The 15,236-nt window shown below is 37.4% G+C and overlaps 1 protein-coding gene across 1 annotated transcript in view; it reads left to right on the top strand.

Moving 5' to 3' along the window:
• Positions 1 to 15,236, top strand: part of mmp16a (matrix metallopeptidase 16a (membrane-inserted)) — a 36,812-nt gene that overhangs the window by 18,524 nt on the left and 3,052 nt on the right. Inside the window, exons 5-9 of the mRNA XM_077735994.1 lie at positions 2,174 to 2,335; positions 6,066 to 6,283; positions 9,157 to 9,295; positions 11,400 to 11,550; positions 12,514 to 12,629. Of these exons, the coding sequence (XP_077592120.1) occupies positions 2,174 to 2,335; positions 6,066 to 6,283; positions 9,157 to 9,295; positions 11,400 to 11,550; positions 12,514 to 12,629 (786 nt within the window). The remainder of the gene's footprint in view (positions 1 to 2,173; positions 2,336 to 6,065; positions 6,284 to 9,156; positions 9,296 to 11,399; positions 11,551 to 12,513; positions 12,630 to 15,236) is intronic.

The following is a 15,236-nucleotide window of genomic DNA, read 5'->3' as shown; positions in this document are numbered from 1 at the left end:
TGAGACTTCCATACATTACCATCTCCTGTCCTCCGGTAACGTCAACGTTTTATAATATAAGTCTTGATGGTTTATTATCGAATACTCTTTGACAAGATTCTATCATTTAATTAGCTTGTAAATATTTGTGATCGTTGGACTTTAAGGTTAAGGACAAACACTGAGAAACTGGTTTCATAAGTAGTAGCTTCTCAAAGATTGACAGATTCAGACTTTCAGACACTCTGGTTTCAAAGCCCTCATCTTTATATACATGAGCTGTTTATTTCAAAGCAATTGTTTTTTTCTTTCCTTCCATGACTTTAGCAGAGTGAAAACTTTTCTTTTAATAGCACTGGCATCTTAATTGAAAATTACGTGCATCACATCTGTTTCTCCGTCCCTGTTCCCTAGTGTAAACCAAGTTTTGCGGGCGTTATCATGGTTTGAGTTTATCCAAGGACATATTTGTAAAACTGTTTTGCACGTATTTGTAAAAGCCCACGTGCAAACACTTCCATGGCAATGTATTATTGATAAATGATCACAACAAAAACGTGCAACAATCCCCTGTCTTGCTCACAGGTGCCGTGCCGAGATAAACATGACAAGAATAAAGGATGTCCTTTCCTTGGCAGCATTAATTATATTCTCTATGCTTGTTTATTTACCTCAAGCCTAAAGGGACTGCTGATATTCGAGTCCTTGGCAACATTCCAACGTCTGAATCTCACCCTTTTTCGGTTTCTGTATATAGATATTTATTCCACAGCACAACACCCTATGTTGCTATGTATCAGTGGTAGCGAACCTACAGCTCAGGAGCCACATGTGGCTCTTTTAATATTTTTTTTGCTTCCATCAAATTCTTTCCTTGAATCTTCATTTGCATGTAATGTTTATTCCTTCTACATTAAGCTCCCCTTGCATGCTAGCTTCTTCTTTTTTCTTCATCTCACACCTGTCTTTCATCCTTCCCATTCACAAGGCTGTAACTAAGCTGCCTCAACTTTATTTATGTACCCCAAGGCCAACAGGACATCCCTGTCTTGCCCAACAAGACTTATGTTCGCGCCTGAAGTAAAGTGACACCACTAACCCCAAATGGCCGAGATGGGCAAAGGGTTGAATCCGGAATGTGAAACAGAAAAACTATTGTGTACAATTTTTTCCTGTAGGTATCAAAGTAAATGGAGAAAAAAAAGACAGTTATACATTTTCTAATTTCATATTAATTCAAGGTTTGTTCCTTTTTAGGTTTACAGCTATTTTTTTAATGTTAGATTTTGTTACTGATTTTTTTTATTTTGCACACTCATTAAAACACTGAGGAGATCTATCTGTTTATTTCTACTGCCTGGCTTTTTAAAAGACCAAGAATTGTCTTTGGCTTCAAAACTGTGGTGTTTCTTGTGAATCTGATTCTAAACTGACTAAATATTTCTTGTTTCTCTTTATCTTCTTTTCTCTCTCTTCTCTCTCTTTATTTGCTTTAAACCTAATCCATATACACCTGTTCAGTGTTATCAGCTCTCATAAATATACCCTCAATTTCGAAGACAAATCATCTATTAAATCCTCAATTTTCTCTGAAAGTATGCTAAGCCTTTTTAGTGAAATACTACATAATAGTTGAGAACGTGTGCCATGTATTATTGAACTTTACTTTAATTTCATAAAAAATGTTGGCATTTAGAATCAAGCCCATTACTGTACCTGCTACATTGATATGTGGAACCATCATTAGTGGGATGGACAACCTTTAAACTCCTGAAAGTATATCATGTAGAAATCATTTGACCTATGCAGTTGCAAATTGTAATTACAAAGCACTGTTCGCTTTTGAAGTTGAGCTCAAACATATTTAGAAAGTGGTTAATGACTATGCAAAACTGTCTGAGACCATTTTCTTACTCTTCTTTACATGGATTTCCTTTCCTTTTAATTACGGACCACTTGCTCTAAATTAAAGATCTTTAGCAAATACGTTGATATAGAATTATGGCTCGGCTGTTGACCACAGTTCCCCAAGACCTACTTTGGTTAACCTCTATTGCACATTAATTACAATCTATCAGTATATGGGTCTTGTTTGTTTATTTCAAATGTTACCGAGCATTGCTTTTAAGATGTTTGAATTCTGCAATGACTGAGCTCATTCGCCTGTTCCTCTTTTTTCCATTTCCACCTGTAGGGAATGATTTGTTTCTGGTAGCAGTTCATGAGCTTGGCCACGCACTCGGGCTGGAACACTCCAACGACCCTACGGCAATCATGGCTCCTTTCTACCAATACATGGATACCGAGAACTTCAAGCTGCCTATGGATGATCTGCTGGGAATCCAGAAAATCTATGGTGAGGATTTTTATTTAATACCTATAGTGACAGAAAACTTTTAGGAACCTTCATATAAGCCACCTTAGTCTTAATACTTAAACAACCATATATTTTAATAGATTTGTTTTAATTCTGCAGAGCTAGTATGCAGACAGGTGATTTTTTTTTAGGATAAACTATTTCATGAAACAAACTTTTTTGGTAATTTCGCTCTCAGTTTCTCTTGACACAACTTGGTGGGAAGCAACTGACTCCTTAGAGATGACCGTGGTCTAACTTTCTCTCTTGCTCTTTCACTCTGTTTTGCTCACAAAAAGAACCAGCCATCTGTTTACACTACCAGGCCATATACTTTGGAAATGACAGACCTGGGCAAGGGATCAAATCTCTCTTCCTCCTGCTTGTGTTTTACTCCTTTTTTCTCCACCTCTCTCTTGTAGTGTAGAGTTGAAGGGCAGGACAAGTGGCAGCAGCTTCGCTCACGGACATTTTTGTTCCCCCAGCAATTGGCCTCGTTCCCTTTTTTTCACATGGCAACTCTCGCTGTTGAATCCAAATTAGGTCAGTGGTGGGACCTTGAGAGTTTAAATCAATGGGAAGTTGGGAGTAAGTAGGAAAATTGGTGTAACTAAAGCAGTGATCCATGGCGAGATGGGACAAGACTGATGGCTTAGTGTGGAAGACTGTGAGTTATTTGGTACAAAAATTGGGCTCTTCTGTGCAAAAGTGCTGAAATTGAGTTGGAGTTACAGGAATTTGATTTTTCTGTGATTTGCTGCTCAAGGTCAGCTATGATAGGCCCCTGCTCACCCACGACTCTAATGAAGATAAGTGCTTATACCGGCATAGAAAAAGGATAGGATGTACCCGAGGCAGAAAAAAATCCCAAGAGGATTAATTTATTATTATATTCTACAAAAGCTGCTTAAAAAAATAATTTCTGAATCAGCAAACAATTGCATGCTTACTCCATGAACATGGCAACAAACCAAATGGGATTGTATTATCATAAAGTTCTAATCAGTTTTCCTTTGTGACACAGATACAGTAAAGGCACTTTGTAGTGCATGACCTAATCCAGCACTGAAAAATGCACCCAAACATGTTCAGGTCACTTTACTCCTACTCTCTAATGTCTCAACTCATTTTCTGAACCGCTTTATCCTCACTAGGGTCGCGGGGTGGGTGCTGGATCTTATCCCAGCTAACTTCGGGCCACAGGCAGGGGACACCCTAAATTGGTCGCCAGCCATTAGCAGGGCACAAGGAGACAAACAAGCTACATGCTCACAATCATACCTCGGGGCAATTTAGTGTGTCCAATCAGCCTATCATGCATGTCTTTGGAATGTGGGAGGAAACTGGAGTACCCAGAAAAAATCCACCCAGGCCCGGCAGAACATGCACACACTACACAGGAGGAACGACCTGAATTTGAACCCAGGTCTCCTACTATGAGGCCAACAAGCTGACCACTCACCCACCGAGCCGGCCCACTCTCTAACGTGCCCATAATTTCTATTACCTATATAATTATTCTCTTGACTGAAATGAAATGACCAGACTTTATTCTTTCAGGGTAATAATTGGAACACCAGTGCATGTTCATTTTTAAAAGACATAAATAGTAACACATTTTTACAAATTTTGACATCTGCTATGGGTTCGTTTCCCACTCGGTGGCAGTCTGATTGTGTGGGTGAGTGGTTAGCTGTCTGTCTGTGTGCACTACAGCTGACTGGCGACCAGTCTAGGGTGTAGTCTGTCTGACGCCCGAAGTCAGCTCGGACAGGCTCCAACAACCCCTACGAGGGAGGATGTGTGGTACGAAGGCTGAAGGAACAAACAATTACAGTGATGTCAGTTTTATGCCTTTAAGTGACCCTGTGACTTTGATCGTCTCTATGATTACATAACTTCAGAGTGCTTTGCACCCTCTAATCTGGGTTATATTTCACAGGATTTAATTCAGTAAGTGAATAGAACCATTCTCTTGGAAAAACATAAGATCAGTTTTATGGATTGAAAGATGTTTTCTGCTTCTCATAATCTTCTCATATCCCTGTCCTTCAATTAGTTTTATGTATAGCTTCTCTTCTATAGATCATTAGATTTGCTGTAAATTCTATAGGAAATAGGTAGGGTTACTTTATGTGAATGTGACTTGAAGGTGGTATTAATTTTAATACTTGGGTCTCGATTGAATTCATATATTTTTAAATCTTTTGAACTCAGTCAACGTCATATCTTATTCACATTCAGAGTGAATGTTATCTGTGCACCATCATGTGTTTAATTATTTACACTCGCAACTCACTCTCTTTGTACTCATCATATCTATGTTAATCATCTAGTCTCATGTTATACAAAAATATTAAATATTATCAAGGCAGTCCTATTCTGAGAGAATTATGTATCATGTTTATTTGGGGAGGGAGAATTTATTTTTCACAAAGTGCAATTAAGATTGGACAATAAAATTTTGAAAATTAGCTATTTAAAAGATTTTTTTTAAATGGCTAAGTAATACTTGCTTGTGGTGACATGGATTGGAAAATAAAATATGGTGGTTTGATAAAGTATTCAAGATATTCATTGTTAAAATTTAATTACTACACCAAAAAACTAAGATTGAGCTTCCTGTTTTACAACCGACGTCACTCCCTCCTTCATTGTTAGACACATTACCTAATCACTATTCATCCTTTGTACAACCACTGAAAACACAAATGTAGTTCTGTCCGACTGCAGGCGACCAGGAAATCAGGAATTTATGACACATCCTCATGGGAAATGTGGTCTTCCGTTAGGAAAAACAATATTGCCTGTGTTCATTGCCAAAAACACCCAAAACTCAAAGTTGCTTTAGTGTTGGTTTAACCTTTCAGCCAGGCACTCCATCTTAAAACCTATGGCCAATTGACACTTTTGACCCAATTTCACATTTGTCTTACCCAAATGTATTAAAGCCTCACTACATTCTCCCACAAAGCATTTTGTTGTATACCACCAGCGTAATACACTTGTTAAGGTCAATTTCACATTGATAGGTTTCATTCTTTCATTCATGCAATTTTAAAATTAGAACTTTCAGATAAAGAAATTGTACCAACGTGTACCAGCTCTGGCATGACAAAATGTCACATCTCCGGGATAGAACATTCTTTCCCTACCTGCTTTCCCTTTTTGTAATTAGAACTTGATTACACAAGGGTGCACCTATTGCCCCTGGCTGTTGCATCCTTTCTTTGTTTAATTAAGGCTCCATTCATATTTATTTAATCTTTTTAAAAATATTTAACCTATTTTTTATAAAATGCTTCTTCACTGGAGAGACAGCTTCAGTCAGTGATTCATACCCTAGTGTTATTGGAACAGTTGGTATGCCCCATTAATCGACAGCAGTGTTGCTCTAGCTTGAGAGCGGGAGAAATAAAAACCTTTTCACATTTGTCCTTCTGTGTTTGCAAATATCTCTTTATCCCACTTCTGGCACTATGTTATTGATGTTTTCTTAGGTTCTCATGGAGGATCATGGCAGTGCATCCTTTTCACACAGACTTTACATCACCTAAAGTTGATACCCTTGAAACCAAACAAGCTCCGGTTAACGTAACGTAAAAACAAGAAACAAAGCTCGTAACATTACGTATTTTTTAAACTCCCAATTTCTCTCCATGTAGCACTGCTACGACAATTTCAAACAACTAAAATGTGTATTCTGATAATTCTATTTTATTCTTTCCAGGGCCTCCTGACAAGCTCCCACAGCCCACCAAGCCTTTGCCAACAGTGCCCCCTGCTCGCTCTCACCCCCCATCCGATCCACGCAAACCAGACAGGCAGACCAGACCTCCAAGGCTGCCTCCCGGTGACAGACCATCTCACCCAAATTCTAAACCTAATATCTGTGATGGAAGTTTCAACACCTTGGCAATACTACGAAGAGAGATGTTTGTCTTTAAGGTAAGAAAAAAAAATCACACATTGTTTTAAGTTATCCGTTTTCACTACATAACACCTACTTATTATTAGTTTTGTTTTAGCATTGATTGAAGTTGCTCTAGAAAATAGACTTACTTCCGTTTCACTGTTAATTCCATTCAAAAAAAATATTTTCAGCTAACTCTTGGCCAATTGAAAAAAGCACTGAACAACATGCACATAAATTGTTTATTTTACCCCCTCCAAAAACACTTGGTATACTACGACAGTTGCCCTTTCTTTCTCTTACAAAAAAGCATGGCTTTTACCCCAGCACAAGAGAGAAAGACACATGTCCCTTAATGCGTCTTTATCCTTGGGTGAAGCTTGTGAGCCTAAGACCACAGTACCAACTAGTAAAGAACAGAGACAAACCTTGAGGCAACACACAAAGCAGCACTGTGTTCTGTACACAGAGGATAAAGGGTGTCTCTCATGCTTTGTGTGATTTATTTTGAATTTTATTTTATTTTTTTATATAAACAGTCCTAATTTGTTCAATAAGGTCTTGTAGAGCTAACATTAAAATGGTGGGACATTTTCATAGCTCTGGTGGTTTTGGTAGAAAGAGGCAAAAGAGGAATGGAGTAAATGCTGAGTTATGATGCAAAAAAACATTGGTTTCTGCAAATTGTATGTAGGGTCGGTAAGAGAAGCAGGGAAATATTTGGAATTTTTTATCTATAGTGTTTACCCTAAAATATTTCTTTTAGTTTTTTGGTGTTTTCCCCAGAAGAACATGCCATGAGTTTGTTTGATTTTTTAGTGAATGTTGATAGAAATTTAAATTTCGCTTTAGTGTAATGCTTTTGGGCATTAAAGAAAAATACATTCATATGCCTAATAATACTGGTATCATTCCGTTTACTTTGCAGTAGATATTTATTTCACCTCTGAACCATCTTCATGTTTCAGAAAGGAATAGCGTTAGTGTTATTCCAAAGTAAACACCAAATGATCTTTTCAATCTGGTAGGGTACAATTTTTTCAGAAATTTACAACGATTTTAAGAAGTAACATTATTAGTAACATCATCATTTATCGACAGAGCTTGGTAGTGGGTGTAAATACAATAAAACTTCATATCATACAATTCAATTTGCATTATACATTTTACCTCGTCGCTGTGGAAGAACACTGGAGTGGAAAGCTTGTTTTTATAATAATATTATGCACATAGGTTTCAGTATTGATGGTCATAGGAGCCTGTTTTCAGAAGTAGTTGAACTACAAAGCTATGGGAAGTGGAGTCATGGGTAGAGGTGTCTGTTTTACCATTCCTGATTTTCTGCTTGGATAGCAGGTCACTTAGGTACATAAGGTTACTTAAGGTTCACTGATTGTGGTGTACAGTCAAGTGATTCAGGTAATGCATAGCTATTGACCATTGTGGCTTTGCCAATGTTGTTTGAAACTCTACTCTACAAAGTACTATACTTGAAGCCATTACTATCCAGTGTAGATTGTCTCATTATACTTTTATAATGACAATAAAAGCATTCAATTCAATGATGTGCAAGCACACTTCAATAGTTTCTGAATGTCCAAACAACTTTCCAATTGGTGAAGGGATTTCAGGTTCTCTCAAAATTGGACAATTTAAGTGCTAAGATTGTGACTCATTCAATTTTCAACGTATGAGATGAGCTGCATTTTTTTTCTAATTGTTATTGTGTACTGTGACTTCCACACTTTTATACAGCATTTAAAGTTTTGTAAGATTTCTAAACGTAGCTCTTTTCCTAGTCGGAGTATAGGATACTAGGATGGGGAAAAGCACTTTTTTTCTCTATTATTAAGTCAAGCGAATTCAGAAAGGTCAGATTTCAGAGTTAAATCTGTTTTCCATTACTTGGCTGTTCCTTATACTAAAGATAATGTGAAGCACTTGTAATCTATGGAGTCTGTCGGTTTAAATTGAGTGAAGCATAGGACCAATGAAAGAACTGTGAAGGTTAGGTAGAAAGAACAAGATTAACAGCAAAGAAAAAGGAGAAGTGCCTAGCTTGAGTGCAGTCCCAGAGAAACAATTGGATTAGATAGTGAGAGAAAAAGGAGCAACACCGTTTCTTTTTAATCAGATAGCTTTCATTGTGTGTGTTTGTCTCCTGCTCAATATCAACTCAAAAACTCAGTTCGCCCCAAATGTGTATAATGTCTTCAAGAGATGTGATGAACTGTTCAGCTGAAGGGTTGGGCTTTGAGAGCGAGTCCAAATGGATTTCCCAGATGGGTCTCCCCTAGCACTTATTTTGGAATCAGGTTTCATTCTTCATCGAAAAGACACACCTTTCACTCCAAAAGGAAATCGGAGATTCCCAGACTTCCAATGCTCCCAACATTCACATGAACGTGACTTGGTGTTTTTTACTCTTTACTTCTGTATGCATTGCAACAGATGTGCAATCCAAGAAATCTCTGAAGGCGTGTGGTGGGTCCTAAGTGCACTTTGATGTGAGAATGGAAACAGTATGGTGTGAAAAATATGCTTCCTTATTGTAGACATCATTTTCAGCAATGTGAACCTGTTCCTTTCTTGTCAGTTGTATGTTATTTTTTTAAAATCTTAACAAGTAGGATTTTGGACTAATATTTTGGTGGAAAAAATATATACATACTAAGTAACTTACTTTTACTAAGTAAATTACTTTTACCCCAATTATTTGTTTTGCTTGGACAAACAGATAACAAATAATAAAACAGATTACTTTTTTTTTGCTTATTAGTGACAGATATTATTATACAATGTTCATTCTTTAACTTATTTCCCCACACAAACAGACTTAATTAAAAACTGAAATATATACACTTCTTGGCTATGATGACCTAATAATCTTTGAAATTATGTCTTTTAGGACCACTGGTTTTGGCGAGTAAGAGATAATGCTGTCATGCCTGGATACCCCATGCTCATCAGTCTTTTCTGGAGGGGTCTGCCACCTAGAATCGATGCAGTCTATGAGAACAGTGAGGGCAAATTTGTTTTCTTCAAAGGTACGTTTGTTTTTTCTTTTTCTTTTTAAATAACAGACTGCTGTCTCTGTTGGCATCTTCTCTCTTTTCTCAGAAACGAAACTCCCTTGATCTTATTTCATTGTAATTCAGGAAGATTTAAGTACTGTTTTTACTCACTTATTTGGAAAATCCACTGTAATCCTTAAATTGGACTTTTAATAATGTTGATACTGAGCTTAGTGCTAGTGATATTAATGTCTGCCTTCGTTTTTTTTTCATTTGTTCTGTATAAATATGAATAAGGTTTAAGTGGGTAAAAGAAAACTTTGGCAAACAAACTACAAATAATTACTGAACTCCAATTCTATTTTCCAAAACCAGCAATTGCCGGAAAAAGAAAATACTCGGGCAGTGTGTGCCAATAGCAATATGCCTTCTCTCCACCTTGCTATCTTTCTAGACTGGCGAAAAAACAAGATTGCTATATTCAATACCAGTCCTTTTATTCTCTTGAAACACACAACTAATTTCCCAGGAGTCGGTTCTTTTGGCTGTCCTCATTCTGAAGAAAATGTTGTCCAGAAAGCAAATTGCAACACTTTGATTCCACAGATTGACAAAATACGAAAATAACCATTTTTTTTGGTTCATTATTTTACGGAGATTATCACAAGTCAAATAATTAACTTTATTTTTAATGGACTTGACCGCATTAGGTGATGTCACCATTGATTTACATTAAATAGTAAAGCCTTTTGTAATACATATCTGAATTTAAAATAATAATTAGTGAATATGGTTTGAGGGATTTTGAGATTGAACCAAGCCATTTTGTTCTTCTGGATATCAACTGCTTAATCGGAGGGTGGGGTGTGTTTTTATGTGTGTCGGGGGCAGAGGAAATGTGACATGGATTGAGTAGGTCTTTGTCAGAAAAGAGATTAAATGAGTTTCCTCTCCAAAGAGAGGCCACAACTGCTCCTAGTGTGTGTGTAGCAAATACTAGTCTTTTACTGAATCTTTAGGGATAATAACTCCAGCAATAATGACATTTTAATTATTTAATTACAAATGATTTATGACTTCTTTTTACTATTTGCAAATTCATCACATTTTGAACGCTTACATACATAATACAATGATAGTGTTTGTCAAAAAGCAACTGTGTTGGCCAAAAGATACAAATACATACTGTATATCTTTTAGTTAGTTTCAGCCGCCCACGACCATCAATTAGCCTGTTCTTGTAGACAATTTTCCCTGATGTACTCTGACCACCCCCACTTCCTTCTGTTCAACTTTACACCCCCATGAATGACTAAGAAAAGCGTTTCCTAAGGTCACACTGTCAAAAGTGTGCAGTTTCACTTAATTAGACCTCAGGAAGTCTCTCCATTCACCACAGATAGAAACTTGTGAAGGAGAATCAAAGAAGGAGGAATAGAAAATTCTGTTTTAAAAAATAGGGATGTTTTATTTACAAACTAAAGGAAATGCAATGTAGGTTGCATACATATGTTGCAATTTAAATACAAGACTGCCAACTGCTCAATGTTTTTTTTTTGGTTGTGCTCAATTTGTTTAAAAATAACTGGGCAGCTTTTTGGAGTTTTGTATTATATTCCAAATGGATTTACATTTTAGTGCAGACATTTTTAGAAATACATTTCAGGTACAAACAAAACTATAAAAAAGATAAGTAAACTACATGAAATATAGGTTATTTCTTTCTTTGCTTGGTTTTACAACAGTCTGTGTTAGAGATATATATTGCAGTACACATGAAATAATTTAATAATTCCTTGCAGATCATCATTCATGCTGTCATCTTATTAAAACTCAACACTTGTCCGATGTCGTTTTTTTTTAATTTTTTTTTTTATTATCACCGCTGCTAGCAGTTGTTTCCAGCAATTCCCAGGGTATTTCAAAGCAAGGGCAAGGAGAACTTGTCACTTTGTGTTTCCTATTTGAGGGAAACATCACATACATAAGGCAACAGGTTTACTGCTTGGTATTTATACCAAAGCTTGTCCAAGCCGTCCTTGTAAATTTGCCCTTCTTGTCTATTGCACCTGCGGGGGATTCTACGCTATTACTTGTCCTCTCTCCTCAATTATGATTTTATTTTTTTCTTTCACAGGGAAGCAATTCTGGGTGTTTAAGGACACAGTGTTGCAGGCAGGATATCCGAGGGAAATCACCCAGTATGGCCATGGAATGCCAGCTCAGAGCATTGAGACAGCTGTATGGTGGGAAGATGCGGCCAAGACTTACTTCTTTAAAGGGGATAGGTAATAATGAATATACTAGATGTTCTAAAAATATGTTTAATTGTGAATACATCTACCCAAAGAGCACGATATTTTTTTCGCAAAACCCTTCGCCTATAATGTGAGCTTTCTTTCACAGTGTTGACATTCTGGAATAGAACATGTTTCTCTTTGTGGATGTACTCGTTCATGCTAATTTACTTTTTGTTCACCGCCTCAAACGCCAAGTAATTTCCCAGATCACATACACAGCGAATAGATTTTTCTGTGTTGGTTTGTAAGTGTGAAAAGGACTTTACAGAGGAATTTCATCATAGATATTTTGCATAGCTGTTTATTGTGTTGGTTATTTCCATCAACACTTCAAAACAGGCATGTAATGGTAACAAATTCTTGGTGACACACAAGATGGAAAGTTATGTTTCCATTTGTAAGTGTGAATGATTCAAGCTTTTATCACAACGTTCTCACAGTTGTCAAATGCCAAATTTTATTTAACATTCATAGTGACACTTAAAGCTAGTATAAAACACTACAGCAAGGGACATTACAATAATAGTATCCAATATTTTCAACACAAATCCTACCAAAAAAGTGACACAAAATGCTTCATTATGAAATTAAATACTAATATAGCTTCCTTTTTAGATGCCCTAGCCCCGCCCACTGCAGAAACACAAAACCGCAGATGATGTCACACCCAGAATGAGCTACAGTTTTAAGCAGTTCTGTCAACATATAATACTAGCTAGCGCAGCACTAAGAAGCTAGACATAATTATCAATTCTGGCTTTCATGTCAAAACCAAAAATGCTGGGGGGAAAAGGGCGTTGCCTGATGTATTGTTCTGACTGGAATAACTATTCAATGATCTAAAAAAAAACAGTCATACATGAGTGTCAATGTGAAATTGCATTAGTGCAGTCATTTTCATTTTTTTCGACCAACTCATCTTTTCATAATAACTTTTACGAAATTTTACAGGTACTGGCGTTACAATGAGGAAATGAGAACCATCGATCCAGGCTATCCCAAGTCCATCAGCATATGGAAAGGTGTGCCTGCATCACCACAGGGGGCCTTTGTGGATAAAGCCAATGGTATGATTTCTTCTTCCTGATACCTTAACTTGGCAGCAGCACTACACTTCATGTGCCAGTTTGTATTGATTTCATTTGGTCGCTGGTTTGCTCGACAGGAGGTAAAGCAGGGTCGCATTGATTTGAAATTTGCCCCTTTTATGTTTACATTGTTTTATACCGGGTAGCATGTGGCGTTTCAGACTTAGAATTGTTCTTCTTGCATAGTGGAAGTAAATGTAGGTATTTATGAAAAGCAATAAGAAAATAGGTCATGCTACATTTTTCTTTTTAATTAGTTAGGCAACAGTTCATTTGGACCACTTTACACATTTGAAGCAAGAGAGACAAGACCGCCACTGCTTACATATTTCAATTTTAACTATTTGGCCTGAATGAGGTATAGGCCATGTATGACTTTTTGAGATGATAAAACATTATCCCGCCAGGTGGGTTTGGGCCATGAATTGGCAGCACCTGGATCAGAACAAGCAGGGCAGGTGGTACTGAACGCTCATGCCATCTGTTCTGTGCATTGGCATCCAGATTCAGAGCCCAATATTTCAGTCACTGAGGCCACAAGGCACATGAGCGTGAAGGGTGGGCGGTGGGGATGATTGGTGGCCATGTTAATACCACGCATGTTCAGTTTTAAAGGGTGTTGCGGCATTCCATGCATGCATGCTTGAATATACAGCATTAGATCGACCTAGATAAAGAACCACAATTGAATATGTGTCTATGCCATGTGTTTATAAATAAGTGTGTGATAACAGATTTTTTAAGGCTGTTTTTCTGGCACTGAATTTCAGTCGCACCTTCCGCCTCACCTGTTCACACACTCCCTCTTTAATATTAGTGTTATATTTCTGTCGCTTACCATTTGCAAAAATATTGGAGATTAGATTTTCAGCACACAAAGTATTGCTATATTTAAAATACTTCTACATCGATGTTGTTAAATGCTAGGATGTTAATCCACCGCAAAGCCACAGCTTCATTTTTTTTTCTTTTTATGAGACTATAAGACTCCTTGAAGGTGCATTCACTGTGTTCAAGTGTTGCATAGGAGGAGGCAACTCTGCTACTCTTTTGGTAATTGCTAATAGTTGTAGAAACTATAGGGGATTAAAGTTAATGAGTCATAGAATTAAGTTGTGGGAGAAAGTTGTTGAGGCTAGGCAAAGGACAGAAGTAAGTATTTGTGAGAAGCAGTATGGCTTTATTCCGAGGAGTAGTACAGAGTAGTACAGGCAAGGTCAGAAGGAACTGCATTGTGTCTTTGCAGCTCTTGAAAAAAGCCTATGACTGCAGAGGAACTGTGAGACTACACAAGTAAGTGTGGAGTAGTGGAGAAGTATGTCAGAGTAGTTCAGGACATTTATATTCGTTGTACTGCAGCTCTGAAGTGTGTGGCAGGAGTTACAGAGAAGAAGTGTTTAGGTGGGATTCCACCAAGGGTCAGCTCTTAGCCCCTTTTTGGTTGCCATGGTGCTGGAGAAACTGACAAATACGGTGAAACCGAAAGCTCTCTGGAATAGAATGTTTGCAGGTCATACTGTGATCTACAGTGAGACCGTCTAGCAGGTATGGGATAGCTTAGAGAAGTGGTGGTCCGCTCTAGAAAAGAGAGAAGTAAAGGTGAACAGGAGTAAATCATAATACATGTGTGTATATGAGAAGTTCACCGGGGGAACAGCAATTGAGAATGTGAAAAGGAAGTGAAGAATTGTGGGCGGGCAGGCTGGAACAGCTGAAGTAAAGTATCAGGTGTGTTATGTGTTAGGAGAGTGCCAGTAATGTTCAAGGGAAAGGTCTACAGAACAGCGGTAAGGCCACACATGTATGTCTTATAAAACAGTAGCTTTGAGGAAAAGACTGGAGCCTAAGATAGAAGTAGCGGAGATGAAGATGCTAAGGTTTTTCATTGGATTTGGATAATATTAGTAATGAGACACTACAGGGGACAGTCTACGTTAGGCTTTTTGGACACATTATCAGAAAGGGCAACCTTCGATAGTTTAGGCGACCAGTCATACTAAATAGGCTCCAGCACCCCATGTCTCTGACTACAATAAACAGTGTTGAAAATGAATGAGTATAGTATATCTATTTAAAAATTATTCCTATTTTTTGCTCTTCCATGTAAAAAAAATAAAAACTTACCTGCCTGCCATTTTTAAAAAGTCATGTGTCCAATCTCCTCCGCTCTATTTACATTTAGAGTATCTCTGTCCTCATTTTCCCTGAAAACAGCTTGCATGAATAATAAATAGCAATCCAAGCTGCCACATGCAGGGTGAGAGCCCAGTTTTACATGACATTAATTTTCAGGGACATTCTGAAGTCAACTTCAAATTGCAGAACTCATTGTATCATATGTCAAAAAATAAGATATCATTGAATCAATCTAATTAATGGTAACATTTCTTCATTGTAAGGAATAAACTGCATGTGTATTGTGGATGGAAAGGAAATATTTTTGTTATCTTTGCTCAACATTTGCGTCGCTGTCTTCACAAATAATCCCACAGTGGAATAAGTGTTTCTAAGTGAATTTTTCCTCCAGGGGTTTGAAATCAAACATGAACACTGATTCGTTGTGACTTTCTTGTTTGCGTGACACCA

Source organism: Stigmatopora nigra, chromosome 16 (assembly GCF_051989575.1).
Source record: "Stigmatopora nigra isolate UIUO_SnigA chromosome 16, RoL_Snig_1.1, whole genome shotgun sequence".
Classification (NCBI taxonomy): domain Eukaryota; kingdom Metazoa; phylum Chordata; class Actinopteri; order Syngnathiformes; family Syngnathidae; genus Stigmatopora; species Stigmatopora nigra.
Note: the sequence above shows the minus strand (reverse complement) of the source record. Positions and strands in the feature narration are given on the sequence as shown.